Source organism: Pygoscelis adeliae, unplaced genomic scaffold, assembly GCF_000699105.1.
Source record: "Pygoscelis adeliae isolate BGI_AS28 unplaced genomic scaffold, ASM69910v1 Scaffold479, whole genome shotgun sequence".
NCBI lineage: Eukaryota > Metazoa > Chordata > Aves > Sphenisciformes > Spheniscidae > Pygoscelis > Pygoscelis adeliae.
In genome coordinates this window covers 120,817-141,804 of record NW_008825453.1, presented here as the reverse complement: position 1 = coordinate 141,804, position 20,988 = coordinate 120,817, and the positions used below count along the sequence as shown (strand labels likewise).

The following is a 20,988-nucleotide window of genomic DNA, read 5'->3' as shown; positions in this document are numbered from 1 at the left end:
CGGAGATAACATTTCCTTAGACTGATCAGGTTTGTTGTTGTGCAAGCTTGTTGTATACAACTCTGTCATTGACACCTGGCAAGACAGTTCAGGATTTCACCCACTGAACTGGGTAGTATTTCAGCCCTTGAGATGAAAATAGAGGAGCGGCTTCATCAGCCAGGTGTAGAGAGCTTTTCATAATACAGGCAAAGGGTAAAGGACTGGAAGACAAATGACAGAAGGGAGCAGACACAAAGTGTTGATAAATTGTTCTTTTTTATGAGCCCACTGGTTGACAGCAACATGAGAACATGTATTTTTCATGACAGGTAGTCATCTGGTGGTGTTTGTTCCAGATCCCTCAATAATTTATTCAGCTTCATTTATTCTTTTCAGTTCTTTAATGGATTCTTTATTACAGTTAGCTGACTTCACATCAGTCAGCATAAATTAGCATATCACAACCAACAGAAGATTTGGCACTGTCGAAGACTTCTTGAAGCCCTTTATGAGCATGGTGCTTAAGGACTTGGCAAATGTGGATATTCAACACTTTGCTAGTTTGATTACTGACAGTTGATAAAGGATTTTTTTTTTTTTTTGACAACATTGGGAGTATGTTCTTCCTGTATGACATACAAAGTGGGTACTGTATGCCAACATATGAAGGATTATTTTTATACACTGATTAGTGCTGTCTGCAGGACTGAAGTCATTATCAGCTGCATTTGTTTCAGGTACCTCTGCCTACCTTGTATTTTAAAGCACCCCAGTCTAACAGGCAGAGATGCGTGAAATCAGTAATCTCACACAGGATGAAACCTGGGTCGCCAGTTTCTACCCCTGCAGGATTACCTTTATGGGATGGTTCAACCCTTTTCACTGCTGTGGGCTGGACAGCAGTGTGTCCAGACAGGTAGGTGATTGGTGTGAAGTCCCCTCCGTGCTGGAACTGCAAACATCCCCCTGGCGGTAGCTCCACCCTTGTAAGGGGGTGCTTCATTTGTATCCACATGGATAGCAGGAGGATAGGCAATGACAGCAGCAGTTCCTTGCCTGTAGCACTGAAGTTAAAAGTCACTAATCCTAAAGAATAAAGAATAGCTGGTAGATAGCACTGAAGAAAAGCTGCTGCTGGCTGCATTTAGTAATTATGAAGAAAATGGAGCCTAGGCAACCTCATAAATACATTTTCCATCAATAAAGTAAGATGAATCCTGGGATCTAAACAAGCCATCCTCCTTTTCCAGTGTGAGAACCATATTCCAGGCTAGCTCCAGCTGCACCACTGGTTAAAGTGTCTACTGAGCTCAAAAACAAGTAAGTTTTGAAGCTATCAAGTGTCAACAAATGATTTTTTTTCCCACCTGTGCAACACCCTGGTTCCGTCCAGAACCTCTGCTTCCTCTTCTTCCCCATGTTTGTCTCACCTCTCCAAAGTGTTCTGTTACCTTTATAGTCCGTACCATCTTTCCAACCTACCCCATTTTCTCATTTATCCTAATTTTTTGCTCTTCCTTTTTCTTCTTCAGTCAAGGCTGTCCCTTGACTATTCTTCCACCAGAAGATGTTGTTCATTTTCACAAGTTAGTAGAGCAAATAAGGTCACCTCCACTGTTCTAGAAGGACTGTTACAAGTGGCTAAAAGTACAGTTTTGAGCCCAGCCTCTAAACAAGTTATTAGGGGTCATTTGAGAATTATTGAGATTTTCTTTTCAGATTCTTTTTAATATGCCTTGGACATTTGAGCCTTAAGGATCTGAGTATATTACAAAATATTCCTAGGTAAACTGGAATGTAATCCTGCAGTGTCACCTAATATGAGATAAAAACATATCTGCATACTCTTACGCTGTAGTAATCTGTGGTAAGTGTCTGCTCATACGTTCTAGGGAAAACTACATGTGCCAGATTAAATGCAGACATTTCAGAGCATGAAATTCAGCTTTGATTGCACTTGCTATGCAAGCTGTGTGTAGTGGCTCCAAAGGAAGCTCTGCTCCCCTTTTAGAAAGGAGAGGAGAGGGTGAAATACCACTATTCCAGCTCTCTTCATCCCTTTTGCAGGGCTAAGAGACAAATCCAGGAAAGAAATAATCTGAACGACTATCTTGGTTTTCCTGGAGCAGTCCCTTTCAATGCCACTTCCCTCGTCATGCATTCTGGTGCCTGCTGAAGGAGAGAGCAGCCAACTGAACTTACTACAAAAAGCATGGTGGCTTCGTCTTTCTGCCTTCAGAGGCTGACGCTATTTGTAGAAGAGCGCAGAGAGGGACTAACAGCTCAAGGTGACTACACACTCAGCTTTTCTTATAAGTAATGTGAGTTTTCTAGCTACCCTGCCTTACCTGGACTGGGAGGGGATGGAGTCCCTACCAAGCAAAAAAAAGGTGCAGGTCTGGTGTGGAGCAGACATATAGAGAGGTACTGGCCATCCTATTCCCCACAGATCACTCTACTCTCCTTTCCTTGCTTCTATCTCATCTTCAAAATCCACTTCAGGTGTTCTCTTGCTTGGTCTGCCTTCCTGTTTTCAATTGTTGCTCCCAGTTTGGCTGCATTTTCCTTCACCATTTGCCACAAAGGCTGGTGTGAAATAAGCTTTCAGAGGACCACGCGCACTTTGTATATGCTGTAATGAATCCAGGTAGGGCTGAAGTACCTTGTGATAATTCCCAAACACATATGAGATTGGCTCATATAATAATTATATATAAGATCTCTTTACTATTTGCCTTTGGAGGGAGCTCTAGCCAATTTCTTTGAACTTGGTAGAGAGCTCAACTCTGAACTGATGCACAAAAAGACTTGAGAGAAAGAACATGTCTTTACCTTCTCCTGTCTCTTAATGTAGCTGCTTGCTGGTTCAGCCCCTTTCTATTTAATGTGCTTTTTTACACTTGTGTTTTCAACTCCCCTGCTCATTCCTCCGTTCATTTTCTTCCTTATGCGATGTCCTCCGTCTCCAAGTTTTTCTTTGGAAATCTTCTAGGCCCCTGCTGTCTGCTGTTCCCTCTTAGGCTTTCCTTGATGAAATCTCTCCACCTATTCTCATCTCACTTCACTCCCATCTGTTGTAACATATATTTGGCAGATTTTCCTCGTTCTGGTGTCTTCCATCTTCTTTCTGATTATCTCTTGTATCCTCTTTCTGTTTTTATTTCCTTTCCTACACTATGCAGTTTTTTGCCTTTCCTTATTCTATACAGTTTCTTAAATCACATGAAGAGTAGCCATAGTTATGTTCCCTGACAGCATTACTTTGTATGCATTAAGATAAAAAGCTGATAATGACAGTATGGATTGCAGCCACTTCACCTCCACAAGCAGAAGATACAGGGGAATAATGTCATCATTGAAGAAAGCAGCCTGAGGCTTTATTGCCACTAACAGCAGTAAGAAAATACCATTTTGAAAAAGGAGTGATTGTCAGAAAGCTTAAGAAGGAAAAACCAAGGAATGGATTGGTAACACGGAAGTCAGCATGGGCAAGTGCCAGCTTCTCCCTTCCTCTCTCTGCTGGGTCATTGCAGATAGCCTCGTCAACAACGTTATTTTTGTTGTGAAAATGTGTTTAGTTTTGGAGAATGTAATCAGCGTCAGAGTATCACCATTTCTGCACACGAAACAAAAATTACTCAATCCTTGTTTCTTGGTTTTCTGAATCTCAACCCGTGCTCCCAGGATCTTCTGTGTCCCTGGTGTTAGATGAGTCCCTGCAGCTGTTGTTGCTTCATCATTTGGGAAACCTGTTGTGTTGGGAGGGTTTTGGCTGCATGCTGCAATGTCTGGATTCTGCTAAAAGGCTTGCAAAAGTTTACTACTTAAAAATCATCACTGGGGATGAGTTATTGTATGGTTCAAGGAGCTGTGCCATCCTAGAGAAATATCTGGGAGAAATTAAATGGACCCCAATGTTTCAGAGTTTCACACTGGAAAATCTGGCGGAAACAAAGATAGTCCTGGGGAAATTGGAGATCTAAGACGGATATTGGAATTTAAATTGAATCTTTGTTGCCTGCCATAGAAATATAATGTAAAACTATATATATTCTATCTAAGTCCTGGATTGTAACCTGGTGGAGAGAAAGATGGGAATTCAATGTGGTTCCTCAGGAAGAGGGAGGTGGTGCTGGGTAAAGAGCAGATACAGAGAGAGTCCAGCTGAGTCCAGAGAGAAATCTGGTCTTTGACCACTGTAAAGGAGGAAGGCAGAGGTGCTGGGTGATGTGAGGCCACTGGCCACTTCATGCTGCAGTAGGGAAGCCATTTTAGGAGGCGGCCAGCTCAGAGGGAAGGCTGTGGCCACCATCTTGAGTGGGCAGCGGGGAGGGCAGCTGAACCATCACAGGCAAACATTGCAGAAAGAGCTGGGAAGAAAAGCACCTGGACTGGCGCCCAGAGACAACCTGAGGGGACGGTGGGCTGCTAGCTTGCAGAGGAATGGTTTATGCAACTGTGTCACGCAGCCCTTTGGAGGGAACTGTGCGCCTCCTTACAGAGCAGCTTCCCGCAATGGTCGCCTCACATGGGATGGAGGAGGGCTGGGGCTTGGGGTTGCCTCCTCATGCCCACTCCCTTCTCCAGCATGGTGGTGACTGCACGTGCTGATCTGCCTTCTGTTCGTCTCCATTTCCCGCCGTTTTATTTTTTCCTGGCTGCTCCTGCTCCTGTGGTGTGCCCCCATTTTAGACGGGGAAGGAGGATATGACTGCTGCCAGGGCAGGGCCTTGGCATCATGGAGGGAAGCAGAAGGCCAAAGTCTGGAACAGACAGGAAATCTTCTTCCTCTCTCAGGAAAACACCACCAGGAAAAAGGTTTTAAAGCCTCCTGAAGTGGCCAGAGCATGAGAGAAGACATGGATCCCCATATCAGAGGAACTTGTTAGCAGAAATGATGGCAAAGGAAAAAGGAAGGAAGAGCTTCAGGCTGGTGTTAAGACTATGACAAAGGATGTGGGTGAATCTGACAAGAAGTTCAAGGGACAAATGGTATCTGAATACCTGGATTTGTGAGAAATAACTGATAATGTGAAAACTCAAGGCTGCAAGGCTAAAGAAAGAAGTAAAGAGGTCCTGTTGTGAGGCTGCAGTCCTGGAGGTGGTGAAGGCCCCAGGCCTTAACTTCTTCACTTCCCCATGGAAAAGATCACTGGACAAAAATTACTTTTCCTGTTGACAAAAATCATTTAGATGGAAAATCTTTGAATATCTAAAAGGCCAGGGAGGGTACTACATTGATTCCAAACGAAAAATTCTGATAAATTGGTGAATTTTAAGTAGATTTTGTAAAATTACACTGGATACAGAGCAGGTAAAACTTATCAGAATTTCTTTTTAAAGAGTTTTTTTTTCCCTATTGAAGGAGAGAGTTAAATTAGAAATGAGTGCCTTGAAAAATAAGCTTTTTATTGTAAACAAAGCAAGCTTTTGTAGAAACATAGATACATCCCTTTCATGGTTAATACACATTAATCAGTTATGCTTTAGCAGTAACGAAGTGCAGTGGTTGGAGGCTAATTGACTTGGAAGTCTGGAAACTGTGGGCTGGCAAAATCCAGGCTGTTGCTTCTGAAGGGTGTTTCATGTCCCAGGGCCACAAATCCTGTGAGACAGCAGCTTCTGTCCCAAAGACAGGGCGCTTGAAAGAAGCAAGCTGATGCACAAGTTGTCTTGGCAGGTTTTCAGCAGAATAGTGAAAACTTTACAAATGTTTTGCTTTCAGGGGATGAGCTTTTTTCACAGGGAAGCATTTACCCGTTAGCATTTCAATCTAAGTCTGTAACACAGGGCTATAACTGTCATTGTTACGTGGTGCCCAGAATCCCTCTCACGTGGTTTTCATGGTCTGATTGCAGGTGTGTAAACTTCCCTGATGCTATCCACTTACATTTGCATGCTTAATTTGTATGCATGGCTATTGCTTTTCTAAAAGCATTCATGAAGTATTTGTAGGAGCACATACCATCCACAGTTGTTTCAGAAAATTAGATGGAGAATTTATGTGTGGGTATGTGTATCTACATTGCCTGGAAAATCTTGGCCCTACTCTTTCTTTTAAGACACCGTTCCTACAAATCCTGTGATCCATATTTGGCAAATATGGTCTGAATGAGAAGAGGGGTATGCATCTATTAAATAAGCTGGAGCATGAGAATGTGATGAGCGGGACAAAAAGGGAGTGGTTGATAATAAAGAGGGAAGGTTAGGGGCGGGGAATAGTTATTATATGAAATTTAAACTCTTGTGAAAAAACTGGTTGAGCAACCAGCCCTAATCGCTTCAATAGACTATTTTCAATAAAGACAAGCTAGTAAAAGCAGCTGTTAAAATGCTGACAATAAGTCAAGTTCTTACAGCCTTGGCTGTATTTCTTCTAAGTATGCAGTTTTTTAAGTTGCAACAAGTACGGAGACGGCTTCCTCCTGGACCAATCCCTCTCCCAATTTTTGGGACCTTGATACAGCTGAACTTTCAGTTTAATCGTGATCTCCTCATGAAGGTATTTATTTTCAGATACTCCTATTTGTTTAAAAGTCTTTGTAATTTCCCATTTCTCATGTTGTTTGCTATGTTAAAACATCCTTTCCCAAAACTACATTGGTAATATACTGTAATTGTTAACTAGCCACTGTGATATTGCACTTGTTTTGGTTTGGAACTGCTGGTTTGGTTGGCAAAATAAGAAAAAGTTATTGCAGCATAAAGTAGTTTGCCAAGCTAAGAAAACCGCTATTGGAAGTTCTGAATGTGTGAAAATCATTCTGATGCTTAAACCCATCACCTTTTAACACTGAATTTGACAAATTCATGTGAAACTTGATATCCTTCCATCATCACTTAACACTAAAGTTGACAAATTAATGTGAAAATTTATATCATTTAGGATTAAATACCTTTAGGGATAATATATCAGATTTGCAGGTAGGGAAAAGAAATACTACTTTAAAAAAATGACTTTCACAGCATGGATTTTTAGCTTTCTGAGCACTGGCGCTCTCTAGCTTGAGCAGTAAATAGTAAATATAAAATAAATATACTTAAGATGTACTATGTGCGTATATGCTTGTTTGTATTGTCAGGATCTAAAAAAACCCACGAACCTTTTGTTAGTTGTTTTTTGAGGACTACTTCTGTGCACAAAACCACCTCTGTTTCATTCTGTTCGTTCTCGCAGTGCTCTCAGGATTCTCAATAGACAACTCCAGTGGCTTCTGTCACTGCGGTTTGGATGAGGCATGCCAGTTATTCTGACCAAACGGCAGGTTCAGACGGGAAGTAAGGACGCTGTGAGACAGAACGGTCTTACTCAAGTTCCAGTACCTAAATATGCAAACAGGCGGGGGGAAACAAGAAAGTAACTGGTCCAGTCTCTACAAGCTAGTTATTCCTCTGACACTTCTGTGTTCCCTTTGTGCCACTTTACCAGTACAAATGATAGAAACCCTCTTGAAATAAATTCATGCATAGAAAATACCCTTTATCACATGAATCATTGTAAACTGAGCCTTGGCTTATATATAGTAATAAAAGCTACCTAATGTTTCTTGCATAGATCTGTGGCTCTGAAAAGCTGGAATACTCAGTTGTTTCCAACAGTGAATGCTGGAAAAGACATTCATGCTTTCTCATAGATAATTGTAATCTTGTGGGAAAGATGGAGAACATCGTTGCACCTTAGGGCTGGTCCTGTAATCCTGTGTGGGATTTCATCTGTGCTTTCCTGGCTTCCTTCCTGTCTATAGCTGGCAAAAGTTCATGGCAACATATTCACCTTATGGTTTGGATGGGCCCCAGTGATTGTACTGAATGGATTTCAAGCAGTTAAGGATGGTATGACCATGCACCCTGAAGATGTTTCTGGGAGGCTAGTGTCTCCTTTCTTCAGAGCAATGGCCAAAGGAAAAGGTGAGAATTTCTTGCTGTAAACGTTGCACAGAAACATCACCTTGACAAACTGCAGCTCTTTTGTAGCTTGTAACCACTTCCAAAGGCACCACGGTAGCAGGGTTTGTCTATGAGGAATGACTGCCAGGTGAACTGCAAAGTAGGGAGGGGTGAAACAGCCTTTGGATAGTAGGAGGAGGAGAAGACCAGCAAAAGAAAAAAGATTCAAAATACCTTGTGTGAAATATTCACTGGAGAAGATTCAAAGGTGATGAGATGAGGCAGTGGTAGGTTGTGCCACAGAGAAGTGGAGGACGAGCAGGAAACAGCATGCTTCCTTGTCCTGGGCTTGCCGCCTCCCACCATTACGTTTTCAATTGAAGAGTGAGCTTGATGGTGGGATCTTCTTCCCATTCCATTCCTTTTGTGAATATTTTCTTGCTCGCACAGTTTCGTCTAGAGGTTCAGTGCACTTCTGTTTCAACCTTGCTTAGGTTCCATACTCCCCAACCATACCGGAAATTCCCAAACTCCTGATTTTCATGAACAACTGCATTATGAAACAACCTTTATTTTATTTGGGACCTCAGCTTTTTTTAAGGAAACCTAGTTCCTTATATATTTCTAATTTGCATTTGTTTCAGTCATCGGTGATTCTTATACTACATTAAAGATACTGTTAGTATATGATGTTTATTTCTTCTGAAGCTATTTGTGACAAAGACCAAGTACTGAACTTTTCTGCCCTGTGGACAGGAACTTTTCTCCCTGACTGTGGACAGTCAGAAGTCTTTCCCTTTTTCCCTTCGTGAGAATCATTACTTTGGTCAGGTGAGCTCCAAGCACAGAAGAGAGCAGGAGGCAAGCACTTCAGAGAATGTCTAGAGAAGCAGCTGTCAAACTTTCCGAGATAACTGGTTGTCTTGGATCAAGCTCAATCCTGCAAGTCATCTTATTACCCAGCTGAGTTTGTCCACTTTAGCCCTGCCCACATGCTTATATGCCACAGCTGTTCCTTTGTGTCTTTGTGTTCATAGGCAATGCAATAGTTTCATTATATTCTGTGGTTTAGTAAATCTTTTAATGTAGTCTTTGTCTATAATAAATATTAGCATGATACAGAGCTCTTCCTTGAATGAATGCAGGGATTATGTTGGCAACTGGTCACACCTGGAAGCAGCAGAGAAGGTTTGCACTGAGGACTCTACGCAACCTTGGTCTGGGGAAAAGAGGTCTGGAGCATCGAGTTCAAGAAGAGGCCCACTACTTGGTAGACTTCTTTGCAAGTATGAAAGGTATCTCTGCAATAAATACTGATTCATTTTTGTCATTAGTCTGATGTCTTCAGTGTATGAACTTCTCTGTCCTGCTCTGAAATCAAGGGCAGCTTTTGTTCCACAAGAGAGTGTGCAGGGTCTTACAGTGTCTATGTGGAATGGGCTGAAAATACAAAGACCCCAGTCCTGTGTTTTCAAACCCAGTGGGAGAATATTCTTGTTCAAAGTTATTTACAAAACTACTAAAATTGGGAAGCAAAACTGGAGCTTATTTATATCATAGAATGCTTACAGTGGAAAGGGATCTTTGAAGATGGTCTAATCTAATCCCTTCTCAAAGAAGGGACAATCAGAGCAGGTTGCTTAGGGCTGAGTCCAGTTGGGTTTTAAATACCTGCAAGAATGGAGACTTCACCACCTCTCTGGGTAACCTCTTCCAGTGTTCAATCAGCCCTACAGTAAAAAAGTTTCTTATGTTTAGGCAGAATTTCACGTATTTCAGTTTTTGCCCATTGCCTCACTTGATACCATTGAGAAAAGTCTAGCTCCGTGTTCTTTATTCCCCTCCATCAGGTATTTATACACATTTAAGGTACTTCCCTGACCCTTCTCTTCTCCAGACTAAACAGTCCCAGCTCTCTCAGCCTCTCTCACGTCAGATGCTCCAATCCCTTAATTGTCCTTGTGGTCCTTTGCTCAACTTGTTCAGTATGTTGATGTCTCTCTTGTACTGGGGAGCCCAGAACTGGACACAGCACTCCAGATGGGTCTCACCAGTGCTGATTGGAGGGGAAGGATCACCTCCCTTGACCTGCTGGCAATGCCTTTCCTAATGTAGCCCAGGATGATGTTGGCCGCCTTTGCCTCAGGGGCACATTGCTGGCTCATATATGGTGCTGGCACATAAAGATATGGACACATTATCAATGCTGATGAATTAAGTCTTGTAACATCATTTGCATGAACTCTGTAAAGCAGTGACTAGAATCTTGTCTTCGTTACAACATTTTATCTTGATTAACCCAGTTAGGAGCGTTTGAGTTGGATTTCCCAATACTGATCATTATGCAAAGGCACAGTAAATCAGGACATGCTGTGGCTAGCATTGTATCAATTAAAAGTAATTAAATCTAGCCCAATCCCATGGTTTAAGAACTAGGAGAGATTGAGATGTGAGCACGTGTGCTGGAAAGAAAAGCCCAGAACAATAGGTTGCTAATCGGAATTGTGCATTGGGTGTTGGACAGTTGCATCAGTACATACATAAATATAGTTGTTCGTAGTCATTTATTCTGGAGTCACAAAATAGTTTTTTTGAGATTAGTTTTTCAAGTAATTGCTTAAAAATTAGTTATCATATTGTTGACACAGTTGGTTGAAAGGAGTTTATGGCAGTTTATCTTACCAGAGGTTGTACATCTCTAGCAAGGTCAGACAAAATATAGTAGCCTTACATGTATTTATGTTCTTGCTGAATAAGGCTGCCTCTCGTCTTACGGTTCTCCTCTCAAATTTCCTTTGACCACAGTGTTTTCAGTCATTCCCATGCTTGAGACCTATTTTGAAATTGTCAGACAGCAAACTTGCATATAATTTTTTCTTACCTCTAAATTTGCTCTATCATATTACAAAATATTTTACACATTTGGCATTTCTTTAGGGTGCCACCCATTCCTGGGATTATGGGATTGCACCATAGTTGTGAAGAATCAGTTTGATACTACAATTTTGTAAGAAGATTGCTGCTTCTCCGTGAAATGCAATGCTCTCTTGACAGTTCTTTGGGTAACCTATAATATTCTCTCATTTCACTAAAGAAGAATAGGAGACATTAACAGTGACATTTATTATTATGGTTGCAGGGAAACCCCTGGATCCTTCTTTCCCTCTCGTTCATTCTGTCTCAAATGTAATTTGTGCTGTTGTTTTTGGACATTGCTTCTCCAGAGGGGATGAAACTTTCCATGAACTGATTGGAGCCACAGAGCATCTATTCAAATTTGGAGGCAGTTTTATTCATCATGTAAGTAAATGATCTGTTGTCTTTTTTCTGAATAAGACAGAAAGGGAGAAATGCAGATTCAAGAGGTTAGGCAAAAGTTTTCAAATGGGTGAGTGATGTCCCATGCAGCTTTACTGGGCCGTGCACTATCTCAAAGGGTGATGGTAATGCTCTATATACCAGCCTTGGTCATTTGTGTTCATTGTCCTATGTTGGAGTAGTGTGATAAGGTAGTTTGCTCCTAAATCTTTGCAGCAAGGCACAAGCTGATGGACTGTTCCTGGGTCATGTTTGTTACTTGGTTTCTCAACCCCCATGCACAACAGATTCCTGCCTTGGGCATCATGATTGTTAAATACTAAATGTTAGGTCTAAAAGTGTGATTCATGTGCCAATTTTAGACACTGTTTTATATACAGTCAACAGAGAGAAGAATGATTCAAATACCTAAGTATTTTGCCTGTAGCTACTTATCTCCATTTCCTCTATAAGAAGTGGAGACTTGAAGACTTCCCAGAGGAATTCCACTCCTTCACCCTGAGTGAGGAGCAGCTCTAGATGCAGGCAGCAGAACATAGGAAATGCTAAGCCAGTAAATATACCTGTAAGCTTGGCAATCAAAACAATCAGCGCTCTTCTGAGAGTCAAGGACTTATCTGACACTAGAAGAGGCCTGCTTTGCACACAAGTGTATTCAAAGTTGCCCGGGAGTTTTGGTTCTGGTTCCACTTCTAAAGTTGTCCCATACATCTTATGCAGTAGCTTCTTAATGTAAAACACATAAGCAATCCCTGTAACACAGAGATTTCCCCCCACATCCCATGGAGCATTCTTCTCACTGAGTTACAATCAGGTTCCCTTTTGCTTAGCCTAGCTTTGGTCCTGTAAGTTGTGTGTAGTGGTGGCAGGCGAGACCTGCTTTTGGGATAGAGAATATACCTCCTTTTCTTCTCTCCTTCCTATCCTAGCTTTGCTTTAGTCCAATGAATAAGATGCTGTTCTGGGAAATAAGAACAGGGGTTCAAACCATTCCAGAGGGAGGGCTGCAATCTTCCCACTTCCTGGATGCAAAGGGTACTCAGCATTTTGTAAAAAGTGGACATTGCTGCATCCACATTCCCATTTCCTAACTGGATTCCATGCTGTCAGACACTGAACGGGAGAATGCTGTGGATTGGGCCCCTTCAGAAATGGAGGAGGAGTTTTGGCAGGACTGGTAGCCAGGAAGGTGGATGGGCTCAGTTCCTGTCTTGAACGTTGACAGCTAAATTCCACTTACAGTTAGGGTGCCATAGTAGCCGGAAAGTGCATGCATTTGAGAGTAGGAATGCATGTAATCTGGGCACCCATATATGATTAGTCAGACCACAGTTGTATGTAAGGCTTCTGAACAGATTTTGAAAGAAAAAAAATACCAGAGATGGAACTAAACAAAAAGGATATGAAGTTCTATGTGAATTTACCAGGGGCTGGACTACTACCTTTCTGTGATAAGGCAATGATTAATTGATAATTGGATGTCTGACAATAAGAACTGATTTTCCAAAAAGACGGAAGTATAGTCTATCTAATTCAGCCAGACTCCAGTGAACACCCAATAGCGTGCTTTCTGCGGTATAATTAGAAGAGTACGAGAACAGCTCAGCAAAATGAAGACTAAGAAAGACTGAAAATTTATCAACTTCTGCTGATAAATAAATCACAGGATTATGTTTCAAGCATGAAAAGAACTATTAAGAGAAAATACACTGCGGATACAAGAACAATGTATACAAATTAGCCAGGCATAAATATAGGCTGAAAATCAGAATGAACTTTCTAGCTATCAGAGTAGGTAGAAAGCAGCTATTCTTAGGCCAGATTTTCCCAAACGGTAAGAGAGGAGGATAAAATTAATCTGGTTGTGTCAGCTAATCCCTTCTTCTTTTCTAGAGGACAGCACTCAAAAATGTCAGGTAGCTGTTTCTCAGCTTTTCTGCGTTTCAGATGTTTCAAGTTTTATTAAGGACCCTTGAGAGCTTGATTAGTAGACAGTGCTTTGGGGGATTACCGAGTTTGTATACCAGCTGCTGGTAGCTGGCCCTTGCTTTGGGTTGTATCAACTCTTTTGCACATCCTGGTGAGGACAGTTTGCAATGGCTTTGCTTCTTCCTTCCTGGTATCCTCCACTGGAGGGCAGGATCTCACTTTTTAAATGTCTGAATAGAGCTCATTGTAATTGAATACATGAATTGAATAATTGAATAAATTAATACAGTTCATTCTAATTATAATCATTCTAATTTGGCTTGTGGTTGAGCTGAAAGCCTGTGGAACTCTGAATCTTACCATCAACACAGCTAGAAATTATATAGTGTACTGTTTCACAACTTGAAAACATAAGCATAGTCTTTGTCAAAATATTTTACTAATGATGCCAAAAACACATGCTAATATGAATATTACCTTCTCTTTTTAGTAGGCCTAAAATGCATTTTCTAGTGATAGAGACTTTCTGGTACCTCTTGTGTGTCACTCCCGCAGCTGTATGAAATCTTCCCCTGGTTGATGTGCCGCCTCCCTGGTCCTCATAAGAAGGCGTTGTCTTGCTATGATGTCCTGAGCTCTTTTACAAGGAGAGAGATCAGAATGCACAAGGAGCGTGGGATACCAGACGAACTGCAGGATTTCATTGACTTTTACCTGGCTCACATTAAAAAAGTAAGTATTTGTTCTGGCTGATCATACATTCATGGGGAATAAGGTGAAATGGACCATTAAATCATGCAGTCTGAGCCCTTCTATCACAATCTCTTACCTTTCATAGACATCCTAATATGAATCCAGTAACCAGGGACTTGCTAAATCCTTTCTAATTATTGATATGCCACAGCACCTTGCAATCCTTTCATTAAAAGGCAGGTTAATACACTGCATTTTTTCTCATTGGCACAAGTTACAAAGTTATTTAAGGCCTCCAGGAAAGGATACTGAATTTCTAAGTGGACCACAAGAGAACTGGGAAGATCTTGGGGAGACAACGTGGGATGTTCCGGACAGGATATTTGGCTGGTAAGGGTTTGTCAAGAGAGCTTGCTGCAAGAGGACAGTTGGATTTTGAGAGCATTTTGTGGGGAAATAATCTAGGAGTCAGCAGAGTTTCAGACAATGCTGGAGAAGAGGAGAGTGCCAGCGTCAGTGAAGTTTCAAGCAGACAAAGGGAACTGGGACAAATAAGGGCATTTTGGGCAGGCAGGCGTAGTAGAGGTAGGTGGGAATCCGTAGGGTTTTGAAAGGCTGTAGGAGACTTGCATAAGCTGTGAGTGGGGACACACATCTCGCCCTTTTCTAGACCTTACCAGGATCACTTTTTATTCGCCTGAATCTCTTGGCAACCGGATCCCCTCCCTAATCGCTGGACTATAGCAGCCCTTCCCCTCTGTGACTCCTTCTACCTCCACTTAACCACTCTTCCTTCCTCCTCTTCTCCACTGCAGTAAGCCACATTCCTCCTCCTGTTCTGCTTGGTGATAGGAAGAAAAAGGAGAAAGGGGAGGAAGTGACAAGATGAGACTGGTGTTGCTGGGGGGTGACAAGGCAAGAGTGGCTCAGAGAGCCAAATGAGATATCCTGGATGGGGGGTATCTAGTCTTGCAGCCCCTGGAGAAGTAAGTAGTGGGTGGCAGTGCTTCCCTGGAGGGGCAGCCAGTGCCCCTTCCACCGTGGTCATGCTGGTTGCAGGAACAGAGGGCACTGCAACCTTGTCAGGCTGTAAGCACCCATCCTGCATCTCCTGGCACAGCCAAAAGGGGTCTGCAGTCCTGGACCGCTGCCTGCCTTGTGTACTCCCAGAGTTGGCTCTGCCGCTGTCCTCAATCACACTAGAGAGACATGCATCCAGGGAAGAATGTCTGTTAGTTATTTCTGTCAGCCAGCAATTTAGTCTTTTAGCATGTGTCTTATGAATACTTCATAGTGCTTGATTTTTTTATTATTGTGGGGAACAAAAGCAACTATCTTGTGGAACTCCAAGTATATTGCAACTGTGAAATTGTCATTATCATCCAAGCTGGTAATTCTATCAAAGAATCAAATCAGATCTCCTTGCCAAGATCAGTTTCCTATATCATAATAAATAGCATTAATTTGTATTTCTAGCTGGTAATTCTTTATTAATTGATTCCCATATCAGCTGCTATATTTTTATGTCCAGGGTGGATGTCAGCCTAACTGGCTTCTAGTTCCTTGGATCCTCTTGTTTGAGATTTTTTGATACTGGCACAATATTAACACATCTGGTCTACCAAAATATTTAACTGCTTCTAAAGCCTTTCACTACTGTTCTAAGATTTATGAGACTTGAACATCAGTGGACCAGAAATTGTTTCAGCGAGCTCTTCTGGTACTCTGCTGGGTGGAAATCATCCAAGTTTGTTTATTAAAAAAAATGAACTGTCTGTAATAGATATGCAGGGGCAATATAAAAAAGATTAGATGATATTACAACAGGGAAAAACATCCTTCCCGCTTTCTAGTTGCTCCTGGCAAAAGAAAGGTTCAAGACCCCTGAGCATAACCTCCCTAAATTTAGACAATTAATTTCCCCAAACCATAACAATATTTTTTCATGGTTTCAGCATATACATGCATGTCCTCACACTTCTAACTGAAAACTGTAAAACCCCAGAGCAGCTGTATGTGAGTCATTGTGGCCTTGTAGTGGAGAAGAAGCCTGAACACCACAGGTTAAGAACTTTTGACAGTCCAGTGTTCTGACCCAGCCCTGGTCACTGTATTGCTTGGTAGAAAAACTAAGTGATGGAATATGGCTTGAGGCATGAAGAATGACATGCTGGTACACATCTTCAGAGGAACATTTACTTATGAAACATTCTAAATGTACCACTATTTGCACAATTAAGTCAACAATCCTTTTCTGTGGAGGACATGTGATTTAGCTTCATGATTAAGAGTGGAGTAAACATGGCTTGTCCATTTGTGAAACGTTAGCTTTTCATATTGTTTTATATATTGTTAGCTTTTATATTGTTCATATAATCATCTTTGGTGTCTAATATTCTTTATCAGTCTCTCTGCATTGTACTGTAGGCAGAACACACTACAGCTTGGAACCAGTGATAAAATCACATTTAAAGCTATTCTGATTTTTCTAACTTTCGTGTATAAACCTCTACTTTATCTTATCATTTGCAGTCCAAAGATGAACCTAGGTCTACATACAATGAAGACAACATGGTTTATTCTATAAATGACCTTTTCTTGGGTGGATCAGAGACAACAAGCACTACTTTGAACTGGGGCCTGCTCTATATGGTGGCAAATCCAGACGTCCAAGGTGAGTGGATAAGCACGTCACAAATATTTCTGATGCAATAGAACAGTCAAGGCATAACGTTTTCATGGATCAGAGATTATTCATTGATACTGGTATATGGCTAGTGGCACATGGACCTTGTTGTACTGGTGGATCTGCGCTGGGCAGCATTGGTAGATCCACAGTATCTGTATGCAGGCTCTTACAGCAGTCACAGGCATAAGGCAGTTCCCAGAAAGAGTTAACAGTTTGGAAAATATGCATATGTATAGGAGGTTGTGGCTGGTTAAGATGGAGGAGTTGAGGTCTTTAGGGAAATGAAGATTGCAGTAGGGTAGTCAATGGAGTAAGAGGGCTGGAGTTGCTGTTTTGGAAGCCGGAGGGTTTGCACGCATAATCCTTGAAGTGACCACTGCTGCAGCCATTGGTGAGGTGCTGATGGTACTTCAAGAAACTGAACTGGGTTTTGTCTTAGTCGTAAACATGACTGGTGGCTGAAAATAATTAACCAGAAATTGATGTGTGATAGTAGGGATGTCACTCTTTGGAAACTTACTTCAATTCTGCTTTGTATTGGCTGATTGTCAGTGATGGGGGCTACAGGGAGTCCTGCCCTTCTTTGTGCTCTGTAGGTCACAGAAGTAGTAAAGATAATCACCTGAAGGTCAATTGGCAACTTTGACTTTACTTTTGTCCATCAGTCCATTTATGATCCCAAGGTATCAGGGTGTCTAATTAATCTGTGATTAAATTAACTCTGTCATGTATCTGAGTTTCTTGCAACAGAAATTATTCCAGTTGGGAGGGGAATTTGATGGTTCATCTGTTATGTCTATGTAAGAAGTTTATTTTTAAGTCTAGCTTTTAAATAACCATCAATCACTTTCATAGAGCACTAAATGAAAACCAAAGAAAGAATGCTTTCTTATGCTGGATAACAGAAATCTTATTGTTAGATAGCAGAATATGTGCAAATACACAGAGGAGGACAGGATTTTAAATGGTGGAAAAAAATGAAGATAAGAAAAAACTGCTCAACTTGTAGCTGTCAGACAAGAAGGTCTACTTAATCTCGTGTTATTGCATGTTTATTATCACCTAACGTAATTAAGGTTATGAAAGCGCTGACTCACCTAAATAATTTTATTTATCTGAATATAATGCCTTGCACATACTTGGGAAAGCAGGGTGTGTGCAGAATGATCCTTCCCTGGCTTCTTGAGTGGTATATTGCATCCAGACTCTCATAATGAACTGACATCAGTATATCTGTCCCCATTTAATCGGTGGCTTCCTTTTGAACCCATTCATACTTTTGCCTGTGTTGACACTCAATGACAATCTTATGCAGTTCCATTATGTACCATATGGAAAAGTCTGGCCTTTTGCCTAATCACTGAATTGGGCTCTCCTTGTTCTCTGAAGCACTGGAACAGAGATGCATATTTATACTTTTGCAGTGACTGATCACTTCAAACTATACCGGATCCTGAAGTAGTCGTGCTTGATTTTGCAAGCTAGTTCTTCATAGAAGGAAATTTACTTGACTTAAAAATCTTTCTGGATATACATTTTAAATTCTGTAGGTGATTAAATCTCTGTTGTCAGGGTCTACCTAACATAGTTTTGTGAAAGTCTGCTGGCAGTCACTGAGCAGGCTTGATGTGAATGGGCACAAAAAATCTAAGGCATTTTTATGATGTGTGTACTGCCTCTCTTGATGTTTACAAAACAAATCTTTTACTTTTGTTAATGCTCCCAACATTCCTGTGCAATAAGTAATTTAAATCATGCTATTCTTGATCAAAAGGCAGGCGCCAAGAAGCAGATCCAGTTTTTTTAAAAGGTATTTGGACATTGTTCTAGTTGGCATTGCTTCACTTAACAGATGTCCTACATAAGAACCATTTCCATTTAATAGGAATTAGGCTTTTAAGGCCCAGATTCACCTGGCTTAAATTCCAGAGAGCTGTGAACGTAGTGATTCTAACTGGCTGTAGGTGCCTGAGGCACCTCGCCAAAAGAAAATGCAAAGATAAGTGTTATCTCTTGTATTTAAGTGTTAGTAAGGCAACTCTTAGAGAGTTTTAAATTTTTGAGCAACAAATGTCTTTTCTTAATCTACAATCAAATATCTTCAGACTCAGAAGTAGAGCTCCCATATGTTTAAGCTGTTGGAACACCCTGCTACTTTTATTTTCTTTATAAAAGTTACTTACATTTTTACATTAATTTTGTTGCTGTCCTTGTAGTTGTAAATGGGAAATGTCTTTGAAAATGGAATTAGTGAAAATACTTGATGTATTTTTCCACCTGCAATGGTGAATATTTCTCTGCAGAGAAAGTGCAGAAGGAGCTGGATGCCATTCTGGGTCCTTCCCAGTTAATCTGTTACGAGGATCGGAGAGAACTGCCCTACACAAATGCTGTGGTTCATGAGGTTCAGCGCTTCAGCAATATTGTCTCAGTTGGCATGCCCAGAGTGTGTGTGAGGAACACTACATTGCTCGGCTTTCCCCTCAAAAAGGTACAGACACAGTTTCTCAGTTGCTACAGACCTTTCCTGCATCAGTAGAGCAAGGTGTGGATTAAATTCTATTTGTCCCAGGGTCTTCTCCTCAACAGCAGTGGGGTTGGAAACCTCTGGGTCATAGCCTGAACGGCCACAAAGACAAGGAACCATCTGCCAGGCTGAGCTGAGTGACGCAGCTCTTGGGAGAGGTGAAACGTGCCCCTGGATGGAAGAGGGGATTTTAGCAAGTGTTTCTACAAACCAATGAAGATAAAACCTTAGAGACTGATACTGAAGGATACTGTCATTGATTTGTGCTAATAAGGCATTAGAAAGATTTCTGACTGAATTTTTGCCTGCAGAAAGCCTGTAAAAGATCCAGGGAAAAGCATGAAGGTTTGCAACTAGCTTTCATCAAGAGACGGTATCACAGAAACTTCTAATGTTAGAAGTGAAAATGAGTTTAGTACAAATAAAGTTGTTAGTTTCTAGTGATGTGGCCACTTCCATTGTCAGGCTTGGACTGACATTCTGGAACAAAAAGACTTCATGTTCCTCACAGTTCTTACTGGGGAAATGCACCTGCCAGCACACAACACTGAACTCTGAAAGTAAAATAACACTGGTCTCACCTAGCTGGTTCTGACTGCTGGGGGAGGATTGACAGTCAGAACTGAGTTAGGGTTTTTCTCCTTTCAGGGCACCATAGTTCTTCCAAATATTGCTTCGTCTTTGTATGACCCAGAGCAGTGGGAAACACCTCGACGGTTCAACCCTGGTCATTTCTTGGATAAGGATGGAAACTTTGTGAGCCAAGAAGCCTTTTTACCATTCTCAATAGGTAAATGGACTGACAGCACAAATAGTGATGGTTTGAATTGGGACTGTTGAATTAAGATGTCTGTTAAAAACCTATTGGTCATCTATTTCAAAACTTTTTGTGGAAAACAGTGATAAAATCAACATGATTACTTTCAGTAACATTTCCCAATCCAACTACAAACATTTGTTCTACTGAACAAATTATAACATGGAAAATCAGAGGTGTCCTGACAAATGTATAACTATAACTTGCTCTATTTTTGGAAGGAAATTCTTTGCTAATGATTCTGGTTATTGATTTGGGGCATACATTTCAACACCAGCCATACATTTGGAAAATACTTGCAAGCAGCTGTGCTGATTCTTTATGTGTACAAAACTGGAGTACAACATCTCCCAGGAAGAGCAAGTCCTTATTCTTCATTTACATGATTGAAAGAATTCCTTTAAAGTTGTCAGTCAAATGAAGACGAGATTTTTGAGGTAATTGAAGTGAAACTCAAGAGCAGAAGGGCTGCACTGTTACCTATAGCTGGAGACAGGATTCTTTAAAGGAAGAATTACATGAAGTTTTGTGTCACTGATTGCATTAAGTCCTAGAGAAATTCTGGACTCAGCAAAAATACCTTTGCTTTGTGTGAGGACGAATAGGATTGCTTTTGGGTCAGGGTAATTTATGCACTGTCCTTCCCCCTCTTCCTTCTGCAGGGCACCGTGTGTGTTTGGGGGAGCATCTAGCGAGGACCGAGCTCTTTATTTTCTTTGCCAACCTACTGCGGGCATTCACCTTCCGGCTCCCTGAGGGGGTGACGAAGATCAACACAGAGCCCATTTTGGGGGGTACGCTGCAGCCCCACCCGTACAGGGTTTGTGCCATTCCACGCTAGGGTGGACATGTGCAGTATGGCACAGACCATCTATTAAGCAATCTTAGTTACTTTTGTGAATGTATGTCGTGAGCCCATATAATGTTTTTTGTCTTGGATATGAATTTCTGCTCCAAAAGCCACCTTTTGTCTACAGCAGGTAATTTTGTTCAGACCCTGCTACCTGCTCTTGAAGGTGATCTTTTCTTTTTTTTTTTTTGTAAAAGTTCTTTTGATCTGGAACACACCATCATTCTCAGCCATAAAGGCACCATGCAGTTGCTGTCTGTCCTGGCAAATTTAAATCTGGTATGCTGGTGAGCAAA

The 20,988-nt window shown here is 41.3% G+C and overlaps 1 protein-coding gene across 1 annotated transcript; it reads left to right on the top strand.

Annotated features, from left to right (window-relative positions):
- Window positions 1-6,313: 6,313 nt before the first annotated feature.
- Window positions 6,314-20,683, top strand: LOC103922958 (cytochrome P450 2J6-like). The gene is made up of 9 exons (XM_009331188.1): window positions 6,314-6,484; window positions 7,728-7,890; window positions 9,015-9,164; window positions 11,009-11,169; window positions 13,672-13,848; window positions 16,342-16,483; window positions 18,802-18,989; window positions 19,674-19,815; window positions 20,505-20,683. Exons 1-9 carry the CDS (start codon window positions 6,314-6,316, stop codon window positions 20,681-20,683), a joined length of 1,473 nt encoding a protein of 490 aa, XP_009329463.1.
- The last annotated feature ends 305 nt before the right edge of the window (window positions 20,684-20,988 follow it).